Source organism: Podarcis bocagei (assembly GCF_964188305.1).
Source record: "Podarcis bocagei genome assembly, chromosome: 1".
NCBI lineage: Eukaryota > Metazoa > Chordata > Lepidosauria > Squamata > Lacertidae > Podarcis > Podarcis bocagei.
In genome coordinates, this window is record NC_138125.1 from 71,904,094 (window position 1) to 71,930,507 (window position 26,414).

The 26,414-nt window shown below is 42.5% G+C and overlaps 1 protein-coding gene across 6 annotated transcripts in view; it reads left to right on the forward strand.

The window, feature by feature from the left end:
- The window catches only part of DENND2B (DENN domain containing 2B), a 163,317-nt gene that overhangs the window by 77,275 nt on the left and 59,628 nt on the right, over positions 1-26,414 (forward strand). For 4 of the 6 annotated variants that reach the window (XM_081210971.1, XM_081210973.1, XM_081210970.1 and 1 more), the window contains 2 exons: positions 17,018-18,238; positions 21,013-21,149. In XM_081210971.1, coding sequence (XP_081067097.1) covers positions 17,018-18,238; positions 21,013-21,149 — 1,358 coding nt within the window. The remainder of the gene's footprint in view (positions 1-17,017; positions 18,239-21,012; positions 21,150-26,414) is intronic. The other 2 variants (XM_081210974.1, XM_081210975.1) reach the window with 1 other exon arrangement.

Here is a 26,414-nt window from a genome sequence, read left to right on the forward strand (position 1 = left end):
TCAGCGAGCCCCAAGCTTCTGGGTGCTGGCAAGGTCTCCGCTAGCCGTGAGAGAGCCGCGCAACTTCGCGCGGCTCTCCCACAGCTAGCGGACCGCTGCGCTAATCCTGAAGCTTGGGGCATGCGGAGCTCAGCGCACCCCAAACTTCTGGGTGCAGGCAAGCTCTCCGCTAGCCCTGGGTGAGCTGGGTCTCCCACGGCTAGCGGATAGCTTCCTGAAGCCTGGAGAGCGAGAGGGGTCGGTGCGCACCGACCCCCCTCGCTCTTCAGGCTTCAGCGAAAGCCTGCATTCGCCCCATAGGACACACACACATTTCCCCTTCATTTTTGGAGGGGAAAAAGTGCATCTTATAGGGCGAAAAATACGGTAAGTCCTTTCCACTGGTCACCATTGACTTCGCCAGGTACAGGTGAGGCCACCCAGAAAAAGACATGTCACAATCCCAGGACTTCAAAGGTTAAAACCACCATTTTGAATTGTGCTTGGAAATGAACTAGTATCTAGTACAGCTATTTTAAGAACTGGGCTATGTACACACCATGCATTTAATGCATGTGACTTTCCCCAAAGAATCCTGGGAACTGAACTTTACTCTTCACAGATTTACATTTCCCAGTACCTTTAACAAACTACAGTTCCCAGGATTCTTTGGGGAAAGTCATGTGCTTTAAACGTATGGTGTATGGTGGCCTTGGTGTGATAAGTTCCCATTCTTTCTGGGTGGGTGGTAGAGTGGCCTGAGGGAGAGAGAGAAAGGCAACCAAGAGAGGGTGGTACCTACAGTCCCTCAAAATTCAAGATGTGACCACGGACCGCAAAATATTTTTCTAATCTGGAGGCCATCAGAACGTAGATAACAGAGGCCAGGCTACGTCTGGTTGTTGCACTGAAAGAAACTGAGAAGAAGTAGTGGGGTGTTTATAACAGAAAGAGACAGTAGTGACTGGTGTGGAGGGGCAGAGCCATGGAACCGCCAAGACATCAATGCAGTTTACCTGGATGGCACCGGGGCAGGGCAAGGCAGAAGCAAACCCAGAACTGTGCTGTCTCTGGTGGCAGTACTGCATTGACTCTCCCAATGCTTCCACACACCCCTGACCTCGCTGCTGCCCCAGTGCTGTCTAGGTAAGCTGCAGCAATGCTAGTGCTGAGAGGGTAGCTCAGCAGCTCTGATCTACCATACTGAATGCCACAGGACGGAGATGAAGGTTAGCCAGTCAGCTGCTCATAGGAAGGCCCAAGAAGAGAAAGTAATTCCATTCATTAGAAGCGTCACTGCTGCTGCAGTGCAACTTTGGTCACATGCAGGAGATTCCAGCCTCACCGCTCAGAATTAAAGACCAGTCACAGCTAGCTTAGCCTGAGAATCATGCACCTGACCTTGGGTGCGAGCATAAATAAAGTGGTATACTTGCATCGAGGGTGTGTGAGCAACAACTGCAGGACCATTTGAAGCGCCTTTGAAAAGTCCCTTTTGAAACAGAAAAAGCCAGCAGCATTCATATTTCTTCCTGTCTAAACAGTTCACTTTTGGCCTTCAAATTAAATGAGATCATGTTTGGAATCATACTACAAAACAGAATAAATGTTGATGGCAGAAAGCCTGATGTCCTTTTAAAGAATTTGTTTTTCTTGCCTTTAGTATGTTTGAAAGGAGGACACTGGTGTCCATTAATACTTAGATCTTCTTCAGAGATATCTTTGTCTGGTGGAGTTGCATCATTTCTTTCGAGCCTTATGTCAGGATCTCCACAGTGACTGGAAAATAACAGCTTAATAGAAGCTATGGGGCACAGGGTCTTGCTGTTGTGTAGTGGTTAAGAGCCAGTGTGGTGTAGTGGTTAAGAGCAGTGGACTTGTAATCTGGTGAACTGGGTTCACTTCCCCGCTCCTCCACATGCAGCTGCTGGGTGACCTTGGGCCAGTCACACTTCTCTGAAGTCTCTCAGCCCCACTCACCTCACAGAGTGTTTGTTGTGGGGGAGGAAGGGAAAGGAGAATGTTAGCCGCTTTGAGACTCCTTAGGAATATCAAATCCAAACTCCTCTTCTTCTTCTTCTTCTGTTGTATGTAGGGTCCACTCTGATTAGTGCTTCTCCTACCCTGTGAGTCCAGAGTTTTCACAAAAAGTCATGCCATTTAGTGTAATAATAAAGTGTAATAATAAAACAAAAATCAAACCAATAAAGGTAGTGATTTAAACTTGGTGCAGCATATGATCTGGTATGTTTGAATAAGATAATAGACGTTAGCACTTTGTCCTGCATGTTATGCTGAGGGCGGCATGGCGGAACCATATTATTATATTATTTCCTGCTTTGTAGCTAAATCTAGTCTCCAGGGTGGCTTACGTTGAATGCAATATCTTTATGTATGATGAGAGGAGAAGAAATGTGGAAGGTATTTGAAGCTCACTGTTCTAGCTTCATGTTTTCTTTCTTTCTTTCTTTGACCTAGTTGACACATAGCACTAAGCCATGGCTTGTTTAAAAAACCATGAGTTGTCCCACAGATGATCAAGCCAACCGTGCCTTGTTTTTCCAAATGTTTGTTTTGCATCTGCTTTTGCCTCATGCCTTTGCCTCATGCCTTTGTAGTTTGGTGAGCTTCTGGGGTCAGGTGGTCAGGTGAGCTTCTGGGGTCAGGTTGTCAGGTGGTCATGGTTAGGGGAGGTTGTAAGGTTCATAACACAAAGCCATAGTTAAAATAGGGTTCATAACCCAGCAACAAACTGTGGCTTCACATCTTGCTTTGTTGGCAGTAAACAAACCATAGTTCAGCTGTTGAGCAGGGTTCACATATAACTCTTAAGACAGGGGTCAGCAAACTTTTGCAGGCGGGGGCCAGTCCACTGTCCCTCAGACCTTGTGATGAATCAAAAGCCCAGAAGGGAGGAAAGGAGATTATTACTTCAGTTTTGACACTTAAAATGTAGCACACACTTTTACAGATAGCCAGAAGCTTACTGCTTCTGCTCAAACAGCATGAAATCTAGATCAAGAAACCCTATCATTGGGTTGGCTGTATATATGCCAAGAGACCAACTTTTCATACTTTTATTTCACCATGCCCAAATGGTGTAGTGCCTGCATATATAGTTTCCTGAAAAGCACTAGCAGAAAACCAAACTATTGAGGAAATACATTGAAAAGCATCCAAATGCAGAACCAACAACCCAATCTGGAGTCAATAACACATTATGCTGCTGCTTGCCCCTCCCTCCCTCCTCCTCCTCCTCACCCCATTAATAATCACAGTCTTCTGCTACAAATACTAGTAGGACTTGTAGGTTTTTGGCCAGACATTATGACCCAAAATTAATAGAAAAATGCATGTTTGTCATATTTTGGGATGAGTGACAAAAGAGGTTTATTATTTTAACAAAGATCTTGATCGTTCAAAAATTGGCTGTAGAGTTGAACAAAATAGTTGGTTTTAAAGAGATGTGCTGAAAGTAGGCATTATGCCAATTTGTGCTAGCTTTTTAAAAAACAAAAACAAAACACAAACCCCATTCAGCTAGAATAGGGGTTTGCCAACCTCTTTGGTCTCATGGGCCCATTTGAAAACTGGAGAGACTGTCATGAACACCACATGTGTGCATGGCAGCTAAGCACATGCAAGCATGCTGACTTTGCAGGGGAAAGTGTGATCTTCACTGAGAGAGAAGCTTGGGAGAAAAGAGTTAGCCTGCCCTCCTCAGCTACATTCTCCAGGAAGGTCATCCCCCATGCAACAATTAGACTTGAAAAAAGCCTTCTATTGTAGCCAACAGCAGTCAAGCCTAACTACAACTGGCTGGCAATGCATGGTGCGCATGTGTGTGTCACAGCTGGGAAGGGAAGGGTTAACCCTTACCCTCCCCTGTGGTAGCACCCACCCTCCATTGTATTGCACTTCAAAGAAGATAGCTATTGGCTACAAGAGAAGGCCCCTTTCAATTCTAATTTTAGCAGGCATATCAGAGAAGGCCTCTGTGGCATCAAGTGTCCTTCTGAGTACTGTGTTGGTGATCTGTGAACTAGAATTCATATGCAAATAGGATGCATATAGACACACAAAAACAAGAGCCAGCACACTTCTCTCTTTTTTTGTCCTACTTTTGTTGTGCTGTAGCTCTTCTGCATTGCAGAACAACTAAAAAAAGCAGAACAAACCCATCACTATTGCACCATCATTATGTCAATAATATGTTGAAGATTACATCCCCAATAAAATACAATTCTGCAAGGGCACTGTGTGCCATAGCTGCCAACGTTTCCCTTTTTAAAAGGGAAATTCCCTTCTTCCGAATAGGATTTACCTTATAAAAAGGGAAAAGTTGGCAGCTATGCTGTGTGCTTCCCGAGACTGTTAAACAGTTTGATGTACATCTGTGCATTTCAGTGGGTGTCAGAAGAATAAGCCCATACCTGTAATTGGACACACATGCTCAGGAGAAGGTTTGAGTGATCTTAGTTCTAGTCACCTACATGGAAGATTACAGCCTGCATCTTCTTGATGATGTTGTGGACAGGGATCACACATTACTCATGAAAACCAATGAGGGGGAAAAGGTTTGAGATAAAATATTGAGTTAGGAAGGTTCAAATATAATTGAACCTGGGGGACAAATATTCCATTTCAAATAAAGGTAAAGGGACCCCTGACCATTAGGCTCAGTCGTGGATGACTCTGGGGTTGCGGTGCTCATCCCTTTTATTGGCCGAGGGAGCTGGTGTACAGCTTCCGGGTCATGTGGCCAGCATGACTAAGCTACTTCTGGCAAACCAGAGCAGCGCACGGAAACGGAGTGGTACCTATTTATCTACTTGTACTTGGACATGCTTTCAAACTGCTAGGTTGGCAGGAGCAGGGACCAAGCAATGGGAGCTCACCCCGTCGCAGGGATTCAAACCACCAACCTTCTGATCGGCAAGTCCTAGGCTCTGTGGTTTAACCCACAGTGCCACCCGTGTCCCATGAAAAGCAATGAGGGGGAAGAGGTTTGAGATAAACTATTGAGTTAGGAAGGTTCAAATATTATTGAACCTGGGGTGCAAATATCATTCCATTTCAAATACATCATAGTAAAACCACATGTATGTTTCATATTGAATAGCTTAATCGATGTACAGGTGACTCTCAACTTGTGTGAGGTTTACGTTCCAGGGAAAACATACTAAACCAGTCACGTATACATTGGGTTCAATGACGGGTGGAATTTCTTTTTTAGCGGATGTCCGCCCCCCCTTTTTTGCCAAGCACATAAAGCTGATTGCTCACAAGTTAAATGTTTGTAAGATGCTAGTTACCTGTCTTGTAAGCAAGCTTTCCTTCCTTCCTTCCTTCCTTCCTTCCTTCCTTCCTTCCTTCCTTCCTTCCTTTCTACTAGAAGACTCATTTACTGACAAAAAAGACTTGAGTAATTGCTTCATACTTTCTGAGATAAGGTTTTGAGCACAACCCTGCCACTGCTTTGTCATAACTATCTGTGACCTATACTGACTGGCTTCCAAGACACTGACTGGCTTGGAAACAAATGAGAAGTCGCAGAAGACAGGAGAGAAACCTGTTCGACTACTGCCGTAGCCTTACCCGCCCCTGCCCCTCAGCAATTTCTTAGCCACTTCCTTTCCAGAAGCAAAAACAAATTTGTGAGGATAATCTGGTCATGTTCTGCGCAGAGGGAAACATGAGGAGGCAGGCACAGGAAATAGTTATTGCATCATTCATTATTTTATGTGGTTAGTTTTCTCCCTCAAGCTGGTCTACCATGACTTGACTCATAACATGGAGGAGACTTTCCTGGAGAATCAGCTGTTCTTTGGTAAAGAAGATGAGGGCAGATGGAGATGACTAACTCTCCTCTTTCGTCATCAGCATTCACAGGTACAACAGGAGCCAGGCACCTCTTTGCATCCATTTGCATGAAGGTTGTCTGGGTTTTGTTTTTTTTGTATGTGTTTCTTTTTTAAATGCAGGTAGAAAAAGAAGTGTCTCTACTAGAAAAATGAGTTGTTTCCTTAGGTATTCACAAAACTTAGCAAAAATAATCCAATCAGTTTAGGCTGAATTAGGTATTATGAGAGCCATGTGGCTACCACTGAAAGCCGAAGCCTCATTTCTCATTCTCCCACCCCTTCTAATGTCTGATTCAAGTTTTGTGACGTAATGTCTCTTTTTGTCTGACCATTTCCTAACTGTTATTTCTGGATTGTACTGCTCAGTAATTTGATATTTGTGGATTAATTTTGTCTTACTATATTGGTTTCCTATTTTAAATTGATTCATTATTTTTTTATATTAAGTGGTAGGTTGGTAGGTAGGTAATGTCAGTGTGCTAAGTTTCCCTACCTTCATAAGTAAAGGTAAAGGTACCCCTGCCCGTACGGGCCAGTCTTGACAGACTAGGGTTGTGCGCTCATCTCACTCTAGAGGCCGGGGGCCAGCGCTGTCCGCAGACACTTCTGGGTCACGTGGCCAGCGTGACGAAGCTGCTCTGGTGAACCGGCACCAGAGCAGCACACGGAAACGCTGTTTACCTTCCCGCTATAAAGCGGTATCTATTTATCTACTTGCACTTAAGGGTGCTTTTGAACTGCTAGGTGGGCAGGAGCTGGGACCGAAAGACGGGAGCTCACCCCGCTGCGGGGATTCGAACCGCCGACCATGCGATCGGCAAGTCCTAGGCACTGAGGTTTTACCCACAGCGCCACCCGCGTCCCTCACCTTCATAAGTAGCAGCAGCCAATGCAGTGGGGTTTGGATGGGAAATCCTCAAGCATGTTGATATCGCATTTTGCATTTTTAGATTCACTAGACATTATGGAAGAGGAGGAGGAAGAAATGTGATGTTGCTATCTTGATGGAAACCACATGGCTCCTGCGATGGCTAGTTCCAGCTTGTCATGGAGTTAAGAAAAGTGATCACTTCAATAATCACCATGTTGGCCTCATATTTGAATGTATAAAACTCCTTTACAGCAGTTGATTCTGATCTGTTCAATTTAAAATATAGGCCGCCTCTATATTCCTGAAAGTTATGTTCAGCTTTACCATAACATTTCCATAGAGCCCTTCTCAAATGAAATGCCAGAATCAATGGCAAGGTTTTCTTTTTTTTTTAAGGTGGCATTCCCCAGTTATCATTAATATCCATTCTCTTCCTTTAAGCATTGAAAGGAATAAATTTGATAGAATTTGAAATTTGAAAACTATCAAGGGCATGTTTAACGTGATATTTAACATGAATTTGGACAATTTTGAGCAAAACTCAGGGGTGGTTCATAAATTACACAGAAGCACAGAAATAGAGTAAGCTTTCAACTTCTGCTGCAATTGCAGAGATTTGTGGGCCCCAGTGAACCCCCAGGACTCATGGAATATTGTGCAGGTGAGATCAGAGTCCAATTTGAAGCACTGTAGTAAAAGTGAGGAAAGGAAAAGTTCAAGTGACTCTTTCTTCAATTTATGCCCACTTCTGTGTAATATATGAGCCAGTATGTTAGCATAACTAGATAGTTCTGGGTATGCTACAACTACCCCTAACTTCTGACAACTGTGCCATTATTAGAAGCGGTTAGTCCACAATGCTTGTAGTACTCCAGCCTGACTTGCAGTCAGTTGGCATCCGTCTGTCTCAGGAGACACTGCAGGAATATGCATTTGAGGGAGAGTTCAAACTGCTGGAAGGTTACAGTGCCTGCTGTGGCTGTAGAGACTGATACAAAGTGACATGTTTTGTTGTAACTGGGGCAGATGAAAGTGTCCAGTTGTGCTGCTGCAGATGCACTATGGCATTTCTTCTCTCTGCGCTCTGCCCAGAAGTCGCTCCTGAAGGAGCTCGCCAAGAGGACACCCAGTAAACATGCAGATTATCAGGCAGTGCAGAATGCATTACAGGCAATGAAAGCAGTCTGCACCAATATCAATGAGACCAAGAGGCAGATGGAGAAGCTGGAAGCCCTTGAGCAGCTGCAGTCTCACATTGAAGGATGGGAGGTACGATGGCTGGAGGAAGAATGAGCCTGCAATCTCGGCCTCCAGCTGTTTTGGGACTACAACTCCCATCATCCCTAGCTAACAGGACCAGTGGTCAGGGATGATGGGAGTTGTAGTCCCCAAACAGCTGGAGGGCCAAGTTTGGCCATCACTTCTTTAAATGTTTGTGTGCATGAGAAAATCCCATTGAACACTATGGGACTTACATCCAAGTGCATATGCATAGTTTGGGCTGCTTAACATGGTGGCAGGTTTTTGCAAATAGTACATTCTATTTTTTTGAAATGTCATGTATGGATTTCCCCCTCATTGGTCTTAAGTAAGCATAGTAAGATTAAGTGGCTGTAAAAATTACACTAGAAAGTTTTTAAGGAGAGCTGTTTTCTTAAATAATGTTTTTCTAAAAGTACAGCATTCCATACAAATTATGACAGGCAACAATTACCATTGCATTAAAATGTACTATTCATAAGATACTAATAAAAGTAGAAAATGAAGATTATTCATCCATTGGAAAATATTAATTCTATCTGAGTATGTATTTCAGAACCATTCTAGGTAAAGAAAAAAAGGTAAAACAATTATACCAACCATTATATAATATAATGATATAACCATTATATCAATGATATAACCAATTATATCAGAACCATTATATCAAGCACCAACAGGGCAGACAAACCAAATCCCTGTAGAAAACTATATACACTATCTCTAAAATGAATTCTAAAGTTAAATTTAATAATCATAAAATGATCTTTATTTTACATAAACATTCATTTATTTTTGGAATATATATGTGTTATGTGTGTGTGCTTTGCTAAAATCAACTACTTTCAAATGCAGGGGAGCTTTTTTATGTGGTCAACAGAATCACCTAGGGTTCAGCATTAAAAGAGATAAAGAACAGGCACTTAGATGATTCTTTGTACGGAAAAAGGATGAAACTGGGGTGCATGCTATTGGCCTGGGGTTCTGTTTGCACAAGGCAACCTCTGGCAACCTGGTGCCTTCCAGGTTCTTATCCTGAAGCAAAGTTCTTAACCTGAGGTAACATCCTAACCAATGTTGATGACCTGGTTAGTGGGGTAGAAGTTGAAGGATCATTAGGCGCAAGTGATCATGCTCTTCTGAAGTTTACTATACAGCGGAAAGGAGCAGCCAAGCATACTAGGACTCAATTTCTTGACTTTAAGAAAGCCGACTTCATAAAACTTAGGGAAGTGCTGGGTGAGATCCCATGGACAGTAATACTAAAAGGAAAGGGAGTTCATGATGGCTGGGAGTTTGTTAAGAGGGAGATAGTAAAAGCACAACGTCAGGCAATACCAATGAGACGGAAACATGGAAGGTGCCTAAAGAAGCCAGGGTGGCTATCTAAAGAACTTTTAACTGAGTTAAGATTAAAAAAGGATGTGTACAAAAAATGGAAAAGGGGGGAAACCACCAAAGAGGAATTCAAACAAATAGCCAGCACGTGTAGACACAAAGTCAGAAAAGCTAAAGCACAGAATGAACTCAGGCTTGCTAGAGAGGTTAAAAGCAACAAAAAAGGCTTTTATGGGTATGTTCGTAGCAAAAGGAAGAACAAAGAAACAGTGGGGTCACTCAGAGGAGAAGATGGTGAAATGCAAACAGGGGACACAGAAAGGGCTGAACTCCTCAATGCCTTCTTTGCCTCAGTCTTCTCCGATAAAGAAAACAATGCCCGACCTGAAGAATTTGGAGCAAATGATTCAGCAAAGGAAACACAGCCCAGAATAACTAAGGAGATAGTACAAGAATACTTGGCTAGTTTAGATGTATTCAAGTCTCCAGGGCCAGATGAACTGCATCCAAGAGTATTAAAAGAACTGGCAGATGTGATCTCAGAACCACTGGCAGTCATCTTTGAGAATTCCTGGAGAACAGGCGAAGTCCCGGCAGACTGGAGGAGGGCAAATGTTGTCCCTATTTTCAAAAAGGGGAAAAGAGAGGACCCAAATAATTACCGCCCAGTCAGTCTGACATCAATACCAGGGAAGATTCTGGAGCAGATCATTAAGCAAACAGTCTGTGAGCACCTAGAAAGGAATGCTGTGATCACCAATAGTCAGCATGGATTTCTGAAAAATAAGTCATGTCAGACTAACCTGATCTCATTTTTTGACAGAATTACAAGCCTGGTAGATGAAGGGAACTCAGTGGATATAGCCTACCTTGATTTCAGTAAGGCATTTGACAAGGTGCCCCATGATATTCTTGTAAAGAAGCTGGTAAAATGCGGTCTTGACTATGCTACCACTCAGTGGATTTGTAACTGGCTGACTGACCGAACCCAAAGGGTGCTCATCAATGGCTCCTCTTCATCCTGGAGAAGAGTGACTAGTGGGGTGCCACAGGGTTCTGTCTTGGGCCCGGTCTTATTCAACATCTTTATCAACGACTTGGATGATGGACTCAAGGGCATCCTGATCAAATTTGCAGATGACACTAAACTGGGAGGGGTGGCTAACACCCCAGAGGACAGGAACACACTTCAAAACGACCTTGACAGATTAGAAAACTGGCCCAAAACAAACAAGATGAATTTTAACAGGGAGAAATGTAAAGTATTGCACTTGGGCAAAAAAAAATGAGAGGAACAAATACAAGATGGGTGACACCTGGCTTGAGAGCAGTACATGTGAAAAGGATCTAGGAGTCTTGGTTGACCACAAACTTGACATGAGCCAACAGTGTGACGCGGCAGCTAAAAAAGCCAATGCAATTCTGGGCCTCATCAATAGGAGTATAGCATCTAGATCAAGGGAAGTAATAGTGCCACTGTATTCTGCTCTGGTCAGACCTCACCTGGAGTACTGTGTCCAGTTCTGGGCACCACAATTCAAGAAGGACACTGACAAACTGGAACGTGTCCAGAAGAGGGCAACCAAAATGGTCAAAGGCCTGGAAACGATGCCTTATGAGGAACGGTTAAGGGAGCTGGGCATGTTTAGCCTGGAGAAGAGGAGGTTAAGGGGTGATATGATAGCCATGTTCAAATATATAAAAGGATGTCACATAGAGGAGGGAGAAAGGTTGTTTTCTGCTGCTCCAGAGAAGCGGACATGGAGCAATGGATTCAAACTACAAGAAAGAAGATTCCACCTAAACATTAGGAAGAACTTCCTGACAGTAAGAGCTGTTCGACAGTGGAATTTGCTGCCAAGGAGTGTGGTGGAGTCTCCTACTTTGGAGGTCTTTAAGCAGAGGCTTGACAACCATATGTCAGGAGTGCTCTGATGGTGTTTCCTGCTTGGCAGGGGGTTGGACTCGATGGCCCTTGTGGTCTCTTCCAACTCTATGATTCTATGATTCTATGATTCTAAGTCATTTCTCCTCTGGTCACTGCTATGGATACATGACTTGACTGCCTGTCACCAGGCACTGCAGTCATCTGCAAGGGATTCCCATAGGACAGGGTTGAATTGTCAGGTGTAGTTGGTCTACAATGCTTGTAGTACAGTACTCCAGCAAGATTTGCAATAGTGGAATGGACACTGCACTTGAAATATGTTGTTGCCTGGCCTGCTTCTGTTTTGCTTAAGTATGTGTTCTATGGGATATGTATTTTGAGTTTTAAAGGTTTCTTCTTTTCCTGCTGTTGGCCTATGTTCTCTGGGGAGCCCATAACTGAGGTCAACTTTTGGTCTTCATCTCATTACTCCAAACCTACTGCACAATGTTCTATTTTTGGTTCTCTTAAATGATGGTTTTCCCCCTTGGTTTGTTTGTAGAAGGCAAGATCTTCTGTATTTTAAGATGCTTGGCAGGCTGTACAACTAAATGTTTCTGCTAGTGTTTATCCTTAAAATTATTAGCACACTTTATTGTTTCCTCATTACTGCTAGTACACATTTTCTGTTTCTGGAGTCTCTTGACAGCCATATTGCAGAAACTTTTGTATATAAGGGAACTACATCAGTCTTCTTCCTATTATAGCACTTGGAAGACCACTCAGAAGGATCCCATGAACTCTGGGCAAAATCTATCAAAGACATCTTCTGAACTCAAGCTACAACCTCTGTGTTGAATTCACACATGCATTGAGGAGCACAAGTAGTTGTTATGCAGGCCTGCTAGTCCACTCTATGTTTTGTTATAACTACAGCATCCTCAGCAACATCTCATGACTGAAGGGGGCATGTAGAGTGGCGTTAGGAGAATTACTTTGACAAGAACAGCCTTCTCCATGTGGACTACTAATTCCTGCCATCCACAGCACTATAGCTAATAGCCATGGATGAAGGTATTGGGCTGTGGAAGGCTTGTCTAGAACCAGGCATGTGTGGAGGGATGCCTGTTCTACTTACCTGATGCTAAGCCAGCTGGGTTAGCAAAGTGAAAACTTCTAAGGAATTTGGTGTTTTTCCAGACTCCAGATCTAGCTTCAGCTTTGGCTGGGCAACAGCTAGAATTCATTTTGTTTGCCTGCTTACTACACCTGGGGAGGGCTTCATCCTCTCTCCCTGCTGCTTGTGTTTTCTGTACCCCACACTTTTAGTTATTTGGCTGCTTAGGACTTAGCATCACAACAGGTAGACACGTGAAGCATATATTTTTGGTGTCTTCTCTCTCCATACCTTGCCATCCCACTTTCCAAGAAAGAAAACTCACAGCTACTTATAATGGCTTGGTGACAAATACCAGCCCTGTATAGCATCGACAGCCTAGTTCGGATGCCTCTCTCTGTACTGCCTTTGTTTGGAAATAGGGAACATGTGAACAGCTCTTCTCTTTGTCTCTTCACAGCTGGTGAACAGAGTAGGACACATCACCCTGCTGTACATTCTTGACATTCGAAGAAATTTTTCCTCAGTACATTCCCTGCATCCTCCCCCTCCTCCATCTGTATTCATTCTCTACACACTTGAATCCCACACAGCCCTTGCAAAACATTAATATTATTATTATTGATGCAAGTCTTTTCCTTTGCCTGTTTTTCAGGTGTATGTAAACAATTGGGCTCTTGCTTTTATTGATGTATAAATATATATTGATTCATATATATGGAATGTTAGTTTCTCAAATTAACCACTTCATTTTCTTCCTAACAATGACAACAATTTTGTTTGTAAAGAGTTGTGGCATTTGCTAAAAGGATCCTTTCTCATCCTGGGAATGAAAGAGAATTGTATGGGACAATTACTAGCTTGGAGATTAAAGCGGTGTGGGAAATACTGTATTGGACTTTGGAGTTAAAGAAAAGAGTGGAAGTTAACAAAAAGTTCAAGAGCAAGCTGGAAAGGTATTTTTTCATGAGCCACAGAATAGGGGTAAGTGAAGCAATACTGTTTTGTGATGAACCTGGGCCAGGCTTATGCTGTAGAGTTAAACTTTTCTTAAACCATGCAACATTGCATAATAGAACTGAACTAAAAAGGGGGAAAGCACTTCCTTGTACGTGTCCATTGTTTAAGAGTTCTTTAAGAGAACAAAGTTAAGCTTTGAGCTGTTGTTTTTCTTTGGTGTCTGCTGAAAAGGTGAGACAGAATCAGATGGTTCAGTGTTGAAATCTATGTCTAGCCACAATACTGTTATAAAGTCATTTTGCTATTTCAGCACTACCACTTTCAACTACCTGTGACTGTCCTTCAAGTTTATTGAAATCGCACAGTGAGTGAGAGGGTTGTTGTTGTTTTTTACACTTTTATTCACTAATTTTCATGCCTGCTAGGTTTTCAGATTCTCATTGTATATAACACTTTTAACAGATTTTAATAAGCCGAATGTGACGGTAAAGCCTAATGTTCAGAATCAGGATACTACATTAATAAGGTGCTTTCGTTTCTTTTGAGCCAATGTATATTTTTCTCTCCTTACCAGGAAAGAAAGCACAAAATAACAATAACTGCTATGAAAACAACAATAATTAAGAACTGATATATAGCCAGAAACAGTCTCTTTTGGTAAATAGAAACCATTTTAATGCAATCTGTGGGTTTACTCCTTTCTATTGTGTTATCTAACTTTTAAAGTTGTGGTTGCAATTAGGTGAGTAATATGGGTTTTCTCGGACTTGTTTTATTGTTTTGGAAGGCTGTGTGCCTAGAGGTTGGGATCACACTCCTACCATGTTGAACAAATAGGGCTTTGTTGGCTAGAAATCAATCTTTTTCTGATGCCTACAGGACAAAGGATGGATTCTTGATTTACCTTTCTGAGAGTTTTGCACAAAATCCTTTTACCTCTTGATCATCTTAGTAATTGTGTTCACAAACCTAGGTAGATGTAGGTTTATCTCTATACAAAGGCTAGAAGAAATTGATTAGAATAAAAGGTTAACTGCACCTTTATTTTTAATCTAGTCTAATATGTCTAACAAATGACCACAGTCTGACTTGCTTCTGAGAAAAGATGTTTAGGACTGTGCTGTCAGAACCCTCCCAGGCTTTCTCTATTTTGCTGTCTCAGTTGCATGTCTTCAAATTCAGGTTCTACAATGGAAGTGGATTTGGTGTTCTTATGTAACAAACCCTCTTTCTACGCCCACCTCCATCTTGTTAATTCCTTTTGGTAGTGCATGTGTGTTTCACAGGTGGTTCTCAAACACATGTACAGTGGTGCCTCGCAAGACGAAAAGAACCCGTTCTGTGATTCTCTTCGTCTAGCGGTTTTTTCGTCTTGCGAAGCAAGCCCATTGACGGATTAGTGGATTAGCGCTATTAGCTAAGTGAAGAGGAAAAAGTAGAAAAAAATGTTGAACACACAGAAAAAAGAAAAAGCCCAGTGAACTGAAAGAAGGTTCTCGACAGTGCCTTAGGCGGTCCCCTTCACCAAGTCATTGCTCGCTTCTATTTCCAGTAAATAGCAGGCTCAAGTAACAAGGAAATCCCCCTCATTAATGAGATCTAAAAACTAGGTATATGGCACAAGTCAGTTCACAAAAGAATTAAGGATATATATACAGAATATCATTGCTCATTTCTCTCCTAGCAAGTGAATGATTATATTTATATTTTCTCAGTTATACTGGAAACTCATTGGATAAAGTTCGAAAGTATAAGTAGAATAGTACCTTTATTAGGATTAACTTTAACACCACTAAGTAACAAAGCTTATAAAATTGTAGGCAGCCATGTTACTCCATGAGGAAAAACCCTAAATTCACAGTAAAGGTAAAGGTACCCCTGCCCATATGGGCCAGTCTTGTCCGACTCTAGGGTTGTGCGCCCATCTCACTTAAGAGGCGGGGGGCCAGCGCTGTCCGGAGACACTTCCGGGTCACGTGGCTAGCATGACGAAGCTGTTCTGGCGAGCCGGCACCAGCGCAGCACACAGAAACGCTGTTTACCTTCCCGCTATAAAGCGGTACCTATTTATCTACTTGCACTTTAGGGGTGCTTTCGAACTGCTAGGTGGGCAGGAGCTGGGACCGCAGACGGGAGCTCACTCCGCCGCGGAGATTCAAACCACCGACCATGCGATCGGCAAACCCTAGGCACTCAGGATTTACCCACAGCGCCACCCGTGTCCCAAAAATTCACAGTAGATACCTGTATTAAAGGTAAAGGTAAAGGGACCCCTGACCATTAGGTCCAGTCGTGACTGACTGTGGGGTTGCGGCGCTCATCTTGCTTTATTGGCCAAGGGAGCCGGCGTACAGCTTCCAGGTCATGTGGCCAGCAGGACTAAGCCGCTTCTGGCGAACCAGAGTAGTGCACAGAAACGCCATTTACCTTCCCACCGGAGCGGAACCTATTTATCTACTTGCACTTTGACATGCTTTCGAACTGCTAGGATAAGCTAAAACAAAGATGTTCCTTGACACCAACTCCCATAAACCGCATTCACATGGCTCAGATCAGGGATGATGGGAGTTGGAGTTGAGCAGCAGCTGGATAATAACAGGTTCCCCATCCTGGAATTAAAACATCACAAAGTAAATGATGTTTGGATAAGTTGCTTTGGGTTGCCTTGGGCATGATAAAGTGACTGACAAATTTAATAAATAAATGAATAAATAATAAATGCATTTGTTTTTATAATATACACTCTGGCTTTTGATTCTCCTGCCGCAAATATGAAATTATGATGACTTGGGAATTACTTTTGCATTTTGTGAGGCAAGCGAGAAGCAAAATGAGAAATAAGAGGTTTCAAATATCTGTGTTAAATGCAGAAGACAAAAAAGATCTCTGATTGTAAATATTACTGTAAATATGACTTGGAGAGAAATATTCTCCCTGTTCATTGTGTCAGGAGGAAAAGTTCAATGTTACTAGTTGATACAAATTTAAAATGTTAGTTTGAGCAGAGTGGAAGGTTTGACTTTTACCTCAGCTGTGAACTCACTTGGTGGCCTTAGGCAAGACACTATCCTTCATACGAAGTACAGAGATAATACTGCCCTGCATTACAGGATTATTGTAAGGATTTCTGTGATTATGAATGTGAAGTGGATTGAACACTCAAAAGCATTAAGTATATGCTAAGTTGTTGTGCTCCAGAGCTCTCTTCAACTGCCAACTCTACAAAATGGCCACTGGTTTCTTCCAATCATCCAACTATGTCAGAGCAAAGAATGTAACAACTGATATTGATAGTACACAAAGAGTGTATAAATAGGGGAATGAGGACTAACCGTCCATGCATACAGGAAGGAGTAATACCTAAAAGTGTACCATCAGTGTTATGTTATGCAGCCTACCTTGTGCCCCCTAAGCTGCCTTGCTGCCCTTAGGCATGAGGGAGGCACAGTCTCACCACCAGCCTTGAAGTCAAGTTCAGCTGCCAGTATGATGGGCTTCTGTGCATAGACTAGGGTGGGGTAGGGACCATCTTGTCTTTTGCTCCAGGCAGCAAAATGTATTTGCCAGTGCTGTCTGTGGACCATGTATTAAAAAAAAGGGGGGGATAAAAAGTCTTTAGTATAAAATGTGTGCACTTTCATAAACCATTTTAGAAAAGTCTACTAAGTTGGGCCTACTCCAAACGTTTGGCCTTAGAAACAAGTGCTGAGTAAAATCTAGGTAGCCAGGTAGCTGATTAGTGTTTTTCTTCTTACTTCCAGGTGTCAATCAGTCTCCCCACCGCCTCTTCTATACCAGCCAAGAAGCCCAACATATCCCCTCAGCGACAGTGAGGATTCCTGCCGCTCCAGTAGTTTGACCAAAGTTTCCGGCTCCAGGGTGCTCCTCAAGGACCGGACTAACTGTGGAGTTGCCTTGAGAAGCACCTCAAGTTCTCCCTCAGACACTGAATCTCCAAATCACCCCCTCAAAACTGTCAGCATTGGCTGCTTGGACAAAAGGCTCTCTCTTTTCCAGACTGAAGACCAAAAGGAGGCCTCCAAGGAGACTCAGGATGGAGAAGCTGTAGGCAACCGCCAGCTTACGCGGAGCACTCTCTCCTTGGGGTCTGCAGCGAACCTCCGGAACCTCTCCCTCAGCAGAGTCAGCGTCCATTCCCAAGCACTCGATATCAGGCAGAAGATATCAGAATGGGAATGTCGGAAAGAACCTTCCCCTAGGATGAGTGTATGCTTGGACAAGAGGGATGTTGGGGACAGGTCAGGCAGTGAGACTTGCCCTAGTATGTTGCCTTCTCCTTGCAGCGAGAAGACTTTTGACTACAAAGGGTTCCGGAGGATGAGCAGAACGTTTTCCGAATGCTCCTACCCAGAAACGGAGGAGGAGGAGTTCCTGGACAGAGATTCCTGCCACAGGTTTGAAAAGAGGCCGAGCAGGAGCGAGTCGGCAAATGCTTTCTTCAAGGGGAACGCAAGAAAAGAGAGTTCTGCCGTGCTGAACAGAATACAGAAGATTGAGCAGGCTTTAAAAGAACAGCCAGGCAGGGGTCTTCCTCAGTTGCCCAGTAGCTGCTATAGTGTTGACAGAGGAAGAAAAAAGTCTGTGACTTCGGGTATTGTGGAGGACTTGAATGAGAACACAAATGACAGTAAAGCAGGGAGTGTTATTTGTGGGAGTAGTCCAGAGACACCCACTGAGACTGATAAAACTAGTAAAATGCCACAAGGACTCAATGCCACAGTTAATCCTGTTGGCCCTAAGCTGCTTCCTGAGAACTTGGCGAACACAGCGGTAAACCCTGTGCCCAAGCCCAAACGCACCTTTGAGTATGAAGCTGACAAGAACCATAAAAGTAAACCAAGCAATGGCCTACCTCCTTCACCTCTGGCTGCTGTTCCTCCCCCTCTTCCGTCAACTCCTGCTCCCCCTGTCACCCGGAGGCAGAAAAAAGAGTCACGCTTCCACAGAAAATCCCAAAATAGGTAAAGATGGAAAGCTGTTTGTCATATATTCTCAAGATGCATCTCCTTTTAAGGTCACAATCTCAGCAGATAAGAATGAAAGACAGTCTTAATTAGGCTACAGCTTTTGTGTTGTAGAATCATTGCCTCTTGTATCCTGCTAATCAGGGTTTTGCCATTTGCTGCAAAAAAAGGGCATGAATCTTCTAACAGATTCAGCTGCCAGAAGAACTTTTATTTTACCAACAACCACCATGACTAAAAGGAAAAATACAAGTTGTAGTCTCCATCTGTGGAATCGGAGAGTTCTTAAATAAGGAGCAATTTTGAATGTACATTGTAGGAAGTGCTTTACTGCTTTTATTTTTCTTCACAGTGATCCCATGAAGTAGGCAAGGCCTAAGGCCTTCCAGTGTGTTTCATGGCTGAGGGGATTTGAACCTGGGTCTTCCACCTGCAAACCTAACAATGGTCCATTGCTGCTATTTACACATCATTTGTATGATGATGATGATGATAATAATAATAATAATAATAATAATAATAATAATAATAATAATTATTATTATTATTATTATTAATACCCCGCCCATCTGGCTAGGTTTCCCCAACCACTTTGGGCGGCTTACAGCATATATATGTAAATATAATGTTAGACTTTAAAATTAAGGCTAACCACACTTGAATGTCTTATACACCACTTTCCTCAATAGCCCTTGGTGTCTGTCTCCAGTGGATCAGCCATACTGGAATCAATTTATACTGACTCTGGCCCAAATGTGCCTTTCTCTTGAACAGAGAGGATACAAATTCTCTTGGTGTTATGTCTAGGCTGTATTTATTCTGCACTAGAAAAAATAGACAAAACAACAAACTGCAGTAATATAACCCATGTTCTGCAATCTGTACAAATTACACAAATTAGCTTATTTTGAACAATTTGTTCTGCTTATCCTTATTCTAACAGTATTTTAGAGATGCCCTCTAGCTTCTGATAAGGACACCCAACTTCTTATGAAGAAAATTACCGGTAACTGTATTTAGGATGCTAACACTATAGAGGCTCAGACCCTCAAACTGCAGTAACTCCAGCAGCCATAGAACAAGCCCTCTCAGAGTGCTTCCTTGCATACCACAATAGGATGGAGATGGATCCTCTGCCAAATATTTAATCTCCATTTCCCAGCAGTGCTGTTACATATTATTCTTTGCCATAGTGTTATTTGCAAGGAAGGGCAATGAGCTATGTATCGTGCTAAAACACTTTAGACCACTGGCAATCCTACTTTAGCATTTCCCTCAATGGCTTCTGAGATAGACATGAATGTGCATAAACTATTTTCAAAGCCATATGGATTGGAAACATGTTTTTTTATTTTTTAGAAAGATGATTTGAGATTCTCAGGATGCTGAACTGTAAACCCATTGATGATCTCAGTGCTTGCACAACAGTGCCACATGCAAGTGCTGTCTTGAAGCAATAATCTCTCATGGCCTTATATATGTTGCCCTTGCATAATGTCTCTTTGGTATAGAAAGGAAACGGACAGAAACTTAAATGTAATGTTCACTGCCACTGATGTGTGTTCCATATTGCTATGGCTGAGGAGTGCAAAAATGTTGAATGAAGCCTGGAATGATGAGCTGCAAGCAGGAAGTTCCGAATAAATCAGAGGATGTGGCCAGCTGCTAACAAGTGCCCAGAGGAGAAAGGCAGGATTCTCAGGACTTTGGAGAGGTCCAAGGAAACCACAGCTGTTACGTCAGGAATGGGGAACTTGTGGCCCTTCAGATATTGTTGGACTACAGCTCTGATTATTGGCAATGCTGGCTGGGGCTGATAGAAATTGGGAGTCCAACAACATCTGGAGAACCATAAGTTTCTCATCCCTGCCTTAAGTTAAGCGCTATCTGTATGTATGTACTTTTTGTCAATGTATGTTCAGCTCATGGGCTAGTACAAAATATGCAAAACAAGAATGAAAATGTATAATAATAATAATAATAATAATAATAATAATAATAATAATAATTATACCCCACCCATCTGGCTGGGTTTCCCCAGCCACTCTGAGCGGCTTCCAACAAAATATTAAAATACAATAGTCCATCAAACATTAAAAGCTTCCCTAAACAGGGCTGCCTTCAGATGTCTTCTAAAAGTCTGGTAGTTGTTTTTCTCTTTGACATCCGGTGGGAGGGCGTTCCACAGGGTGGGTGCTGAATCAGTGTTGAAAATCTCATCATGTTGGCTGAAAACCTCAAAAAAACTTGTCTTTAATGTTTAACTACCACCACCTTGGGGTTATGGCAAAATCACAATCTGACAAATCACATGGTTGGTACTTCACAGGTCTGATACATAAGTAATTCAGTATTTTGTGTATTTTCTAAGTGTGGCAAGATAATGTGGATGTATGTTTTTAGATGTGATACAGAGCTAACTTTAACCAACAGTCCAGACACTGATTTATTCTGTATGTTTAACCAAACAATCTCATCATAGACTCAGACGTGGTGTGTGTGTGGGACAGGGGAGACTCAGGGAGGAAGAGTATACAGCCGTCTTCTTCTGATACCTTAACCCTTGCTAGCATTATGGGTGGCATTCAGCTAAGCTTTACTCAGAACAGGTCCATTGAAATTAATGAACAAGGACTTAGTTAGGTCCATTAATTGCGGTGGGTCTGCCTGAGTAAAACTTAGTTGAATGCCACCTAATATCTGCACTGAGCTTTAAAGCACTGTTAATTAGGCAATCAGAAAATTATCCTTTTACATTTTCTCCACTCTAGAAAATCCTTTGAGTTTGAAGATGCTTCAAGCCTCCAGTCCTTGTACCCTCCCTCCCCAAGTGAGAATGGAACTGAAAGCCAGCACAAGTTTGGATCTAAGAGCACTTTAGAAGAGAATGCCTACGAAGACATTGTAGGTAAGGACCTGTTGCGGCACACAAAATAGCTGCTTGACGTTGAGCAATTGTGGTCAGACAGTGACTTGTTGAATATGTGCCCTGCTGTACAACAGCAAGAAGCCGTTAAGTGAAGGGTAAATGGGCTGAAACGTCAGAGCAAGCACATTATACGCAGACTGCAGGCAGGAGGTCTTGATTCCTTTAAACCTCACTGAGCAGTCTTATTGGAAAGAGATTACTTGGTTAGCCATCACCATGTTTTTCATGGCGTAAATCATTGTTTGTGAAGACTTTGGCTGGGGACCCACTGTGGGCTTAGAGAATATAGAAGGAAAAATAGATGCAGAGCTTGCAGAACTATTAAACAGCAGGGTGGTTCTTGTAGGAGGTGGCTTTTGGCCTATGTTTAGAGGATGTCTGTGTAAACTCATCTGCAGCAGCTACCTTCCTCAGCACTCATCTCTTTTCTCTGCCAGCTATATTGTTTTTTGGTGACTAAAAGTTCATCCCCCAGTTCTAACACCTACAGAGAACAGCAGATTAATATCGCCAACAAAAGAAAATGTCTAACACTTCCGTATCTATCTATCTCTATCATCTATCTATCTATCATCTATCTATCTATCATCTATCTTTCAATCCATCCAGAGGTGCCAGCTTGCAAGGGCAGTTGACGATGCCAATGTCATGTGTGTGATGTCATGCAAGCGATGTCAGGAGGTTGGGACAAACATGGCAGCCGTGTGGCTTCATGGCAGGCGACTCCTCCTTTGTTCCTCCTGCTGCCTCCACGGTGGGAGGCTGCTTTGACCCTCCTTCCCCTCTGCTGTAGCAGGAGGAGGAAACTGCCACTGGAGCTGCAATGTGCTTTGCAGACATGTGGGGAGGCGGCCTCTACCCCCAAAATATATGGGGGTCCCCAAAGGGCTCAGCCCCAGGAGCTCGCACCCCTCTATCTATCTATCTATCTATCTATCTATCTATCTATCATCTATCCACACAAACACTCTTAAGTTTTATACTCTGGATGTGTATACCTATCCTTGTTATTGGTATAAATCATATGAAATATAGGCTAAGAGTGAAGTTTTTAAGAGGATATATAAATGGTGCTTTTAAAATACTGATTCATTGGCATTGGCAAAGACACCTTTCTTTATCTTCCATGCCTTTTTTCCCTTTATGATTTCGTGACTTTTCTGAAGCAGCAATTCCCAAATGCACAAATCTGGGGAATGGCTTTATCTCAGTGGTACAGCACATGTTTTTGCATGTACAAGGTTCTGGGTTAAATTCCTGACATCTCTAGGCAGGGCTGGGAAGGACTCTGCTCTGAAACCTTGGAGAGCCACTGCCAATCAGTGTCAACAATACTAGGCTTGATGGACCAATGGTTTGAACTAATATCAGGAAGTTTCCTATTATCCCAAAACACTGAGTTGAAGCCTCAATTATAAAGAACTATTAATCATTTATAAGTGATATACAGTCGTACCTTGGATTTTGAATGCCATGGCTCCTGAACAAATCGGCTCCTGAACGATCAAAACCTGGAAGTGAGTGTTCCAGTTTTCAAATTATTTTCAGAAGCTGAATGTCTGGCACGGTTTCCACAGCTTCCAATTGGCTGCAGGAGCTTCCAGCAACCAATCAGAAGCCACACTTTGATTTCCGAACGTTTTGGAAGTCGAATGGACTTCTGGAACGGATTCCGTTCTACTTTCAAGGTACAACTGTATAACCAGAAGTTCTAGACAGAAAGAACTGTTGGAACGCTATTTGAGCATTAGTTTTCAGATTGCTAGCGTATTTTATCTTGGCTTGCTATGCCACTTCAATATGTTTCTAATATAATTGGCTTAAATAGCCAGCTGAGTTACTACGTGTAAAAAGTTCCCCTCCCCCAGTTATCAAGACGTGTCCAAGAGTTGCGGAGGCTCTTATTTTTAGGTGATTTCCTATGTCTTCTTTTATTTATTTATAAGATTTCTCACCCGCCCTTTACTGCAAGATCAAATAAGGACAAGTAAATGGAATATGCTGCAAGTCTGCCTTCATTTTAAATGTTACGAATTTAGAATATAAAACTCTGAAAACTTTTCAATCTATCTTATCACAAGCTGTCTAGAGGGTTGCAGGTGGAATGGTGAGACATGGTTTGTGTGTGTGTGTGTGTGTGTGTGTGTTGGTGTGCTGTGAAGCCTACAGATAGACTTGGGCAGGTCAGTATCTCACACATAGTTGAGAGAAAACAGACATAAGAGTTATGCTGAATTGGGTAGAGGGTACATTTTAGCCAGCATCCTATTCTCAGCAGTGGCCAAACAACACTTCTGGGGAAGCCAGCAACCCCAGCTCCTTGGAGGAAGAGTTGGAGTCCAAAATTACAGATAAATAAATCCACTTTGAATGACTATGTGACTACCAACAGAGCATGAAAGTGCCTGCCACTTTTTCCCACACTGCCATTGGTCACAGTAATTTGGGTGCATGCTTGTTCACAGCATTGTGATTCTTCAAACTGGATTGACAAAGTTTTATTTCTCTTTATTCCAACTTCAAAACCTCTTTTCAGTGTACCAGTTTTTTACTCAGAATTTCTGCATGTAAGTGGAGATTCCACCCCTACTTTAGCAACCATCTTACACACAGTGTGAACAATAATCCTTGATCTTTTTCCTAACAAACCAACAAAAAATGACAGTACCATTTGCTGAAATGCTAATAATGATGAATTGACTTATAATGGAATCATTCCCTTTAGTTTTGACTGTGTGACTGTCATTCTTTATGTAGCCAAAACAGCAACAGCAGCACGCAACAGGGAGAAATGATGATTTCTCCCTGTTGTTTGCTGCTGTTGCTGATGATACAAAGTTTGTAGAAGTACACATGCTGATGATACAAAGTTTGTAGAAGTACACATGCTGATGATACAAAGTTTGTAGAAGTACAAATACAAAGTTTATAGAAGTACACAAATATTTAGAAAACAAATTCTAAGGCTGTGAACCCCAATAACAGTTGAATACGAACTAAGCATGTTCAATGGCCTCAGAATGCTGCAATCCTGAACAGCAGCACTCCACAGCAACATTTTATTGCAGCTCCCACTTCTATTTAGTGATAAAACTAGGATCCATGGTAATACATTCATCTTCAATACTGGTATCCTTCCCATTCATGCAAACTTGAAGGCCAAATAGTTATATCCTAGTATATTGCTTTGAGAGGAATGTGTTTGATTAAAATTCCTTCTTTTTCCTCAGAGGTCTATTAATACTAGGTTTGTAATTAGAAACTCAATGATTTCTTGTTGATATATAACTTATGAAACCATTGAGTCCCATTAAACACACAGTGCATGCACATATATCAGATTGTTCTTCTCGCAGGTATGGAGTTAAAGACTGGGTTTATTATATCTCTGTGCATTGGTGCACAGATGTCTTATTCCTTTTTTTAAAAAAGTAGCAATATATCGTGACCAACTCAGATATGAGAATTGTTCTACTTTGCTTTATTGCAGTATTTAAGGACTGGTTATCTTTTCAGATTATATGGCTGTAACTAGTTAGAATTAATATTACGACAGCACCCCTACTGTGGCATGGGAGTGTTGTTTGACTGCGTTTTGAAATTACTTTCCACAGAAATACGCAAGGTGACTTACAGTTGTGAAATAAAGTCAATCAAAGTTCATTATAAATGTAGAAACTTTTAAAATAGTACAAAGCATTAAGAAGATCAAAGTAGCACACTTAGTTTAAAAGCACCCCATACAGTGGTACCTCAGGTTGCAAACTTAATTCGTTCTGGAGGTCCATTCTTCACCTGAAACCATTCTTAACCTTAGGTACCACTTTAGCTAATGAGGCCTTCCACTGCCACTGTGCCACCGGACCACAATTTCTGTCCTCATCCTGAGGCAAAATTCTCCACCCGAGGTACTACTACCGGGTTAGCGGAGTCTGTAACCCGAAGTGTTTGTAACCCGAGGTACCACTGTAATGGCATGTGTTGTTCTACAAAGCAAAAACTTTTTGAAATATTTTCACCTGCCTCTGAAAGAGGGACAGTGAAGGGACCAAAATGCCAAAGGAGCTGGTGTGGTGATACATTCTGAGGTTCTGCTCTGCATAGCATTTGTTCTAACTGTAAGAGAATTGTCAAACGTGCTAAAACGCTAGCTGCCCTTTATTTTGCTGTCAGACTTTTTTCTGCTGTGCTAGTAGCTGATCCTGTGCCTCATTTCCTCTCAGATCGGGGTACCCACGGCCTTGATAACTCACATTATAGCTGGTGAATGTCTTTGATGAGGTGGCAGCTTGACAGTTGCCTGACTCTGACCCACACTTTAACACTGGAATGGTTTGGCATAATAGTGACAGCGTGTTCTGTCTCAGCCTCCTGAATTCTTCAGGGAGTCCTGTGAATACAGCTATGACAGAGTTCAGAGAATTGGAGAATTGTAGAGTTGGAAGGGACCAAACCCCCCAGCAATGCAGGAATTGGTTGAAGGTTTTCTTTCTCTTTATTCCCCCTTTGCTCATCGTCCACTCCTACAGCACTTTGTGGCTCCTTTAGATGTGTTTGCCTGGTTCTTGCTGTATGAATATTTAGTTCTACCCTATTGATAAATTTGAAAAGAATGCTGTGTGACTAAGGCACATATTCTTGTCAACTACTATCCACACCTTCATTGTTACTGCCAGCGGCAGAGCTCGGGCACCCGGAGCAATGCTGTGCACCCAGGGGCAGGCGATCTGCCAAGGGGGTGGGGTGATCCGCACGGTGGCGATTGTGCCCGGCCGGGGTGTGTGATCTGGCGTGGCGGCGTGGCTGGGGGGTGCGATCCGGCAGTATGTATGTATTCTAATTAGAATTACTGTGGGAGGGCAGAATTCATCATGCGAAAGGCTGGGCTGGATGAATCCCAAGCCGGAATTAAGATTGCCGGAAGAAATATCAACAACCTCAGATATGCAGATGACACAACCTTGATGGCAGAAAGTGAGGAGGAATTAAAGAACCTTTTAATGAGGGTGAAAGAGGAGAGCGCAAAATATGGTCTGAAGCTCAACATCAAAAAAATGAAGATCATGGCCACTGGTCCCATCACTTCCTGGCAAATAGAAGGGGAAGAAATGGAGGCAGTGAGAGATGTTACTTTCTTGGGCTCCATGATCAGTGCAGATGGTGACAGCAGTCACAAAATTAAAAGACTCCTACTTCTTGGGAGAAAAGCAATGACAAACCTAGACAGCATCTTAAAAAGCAGAG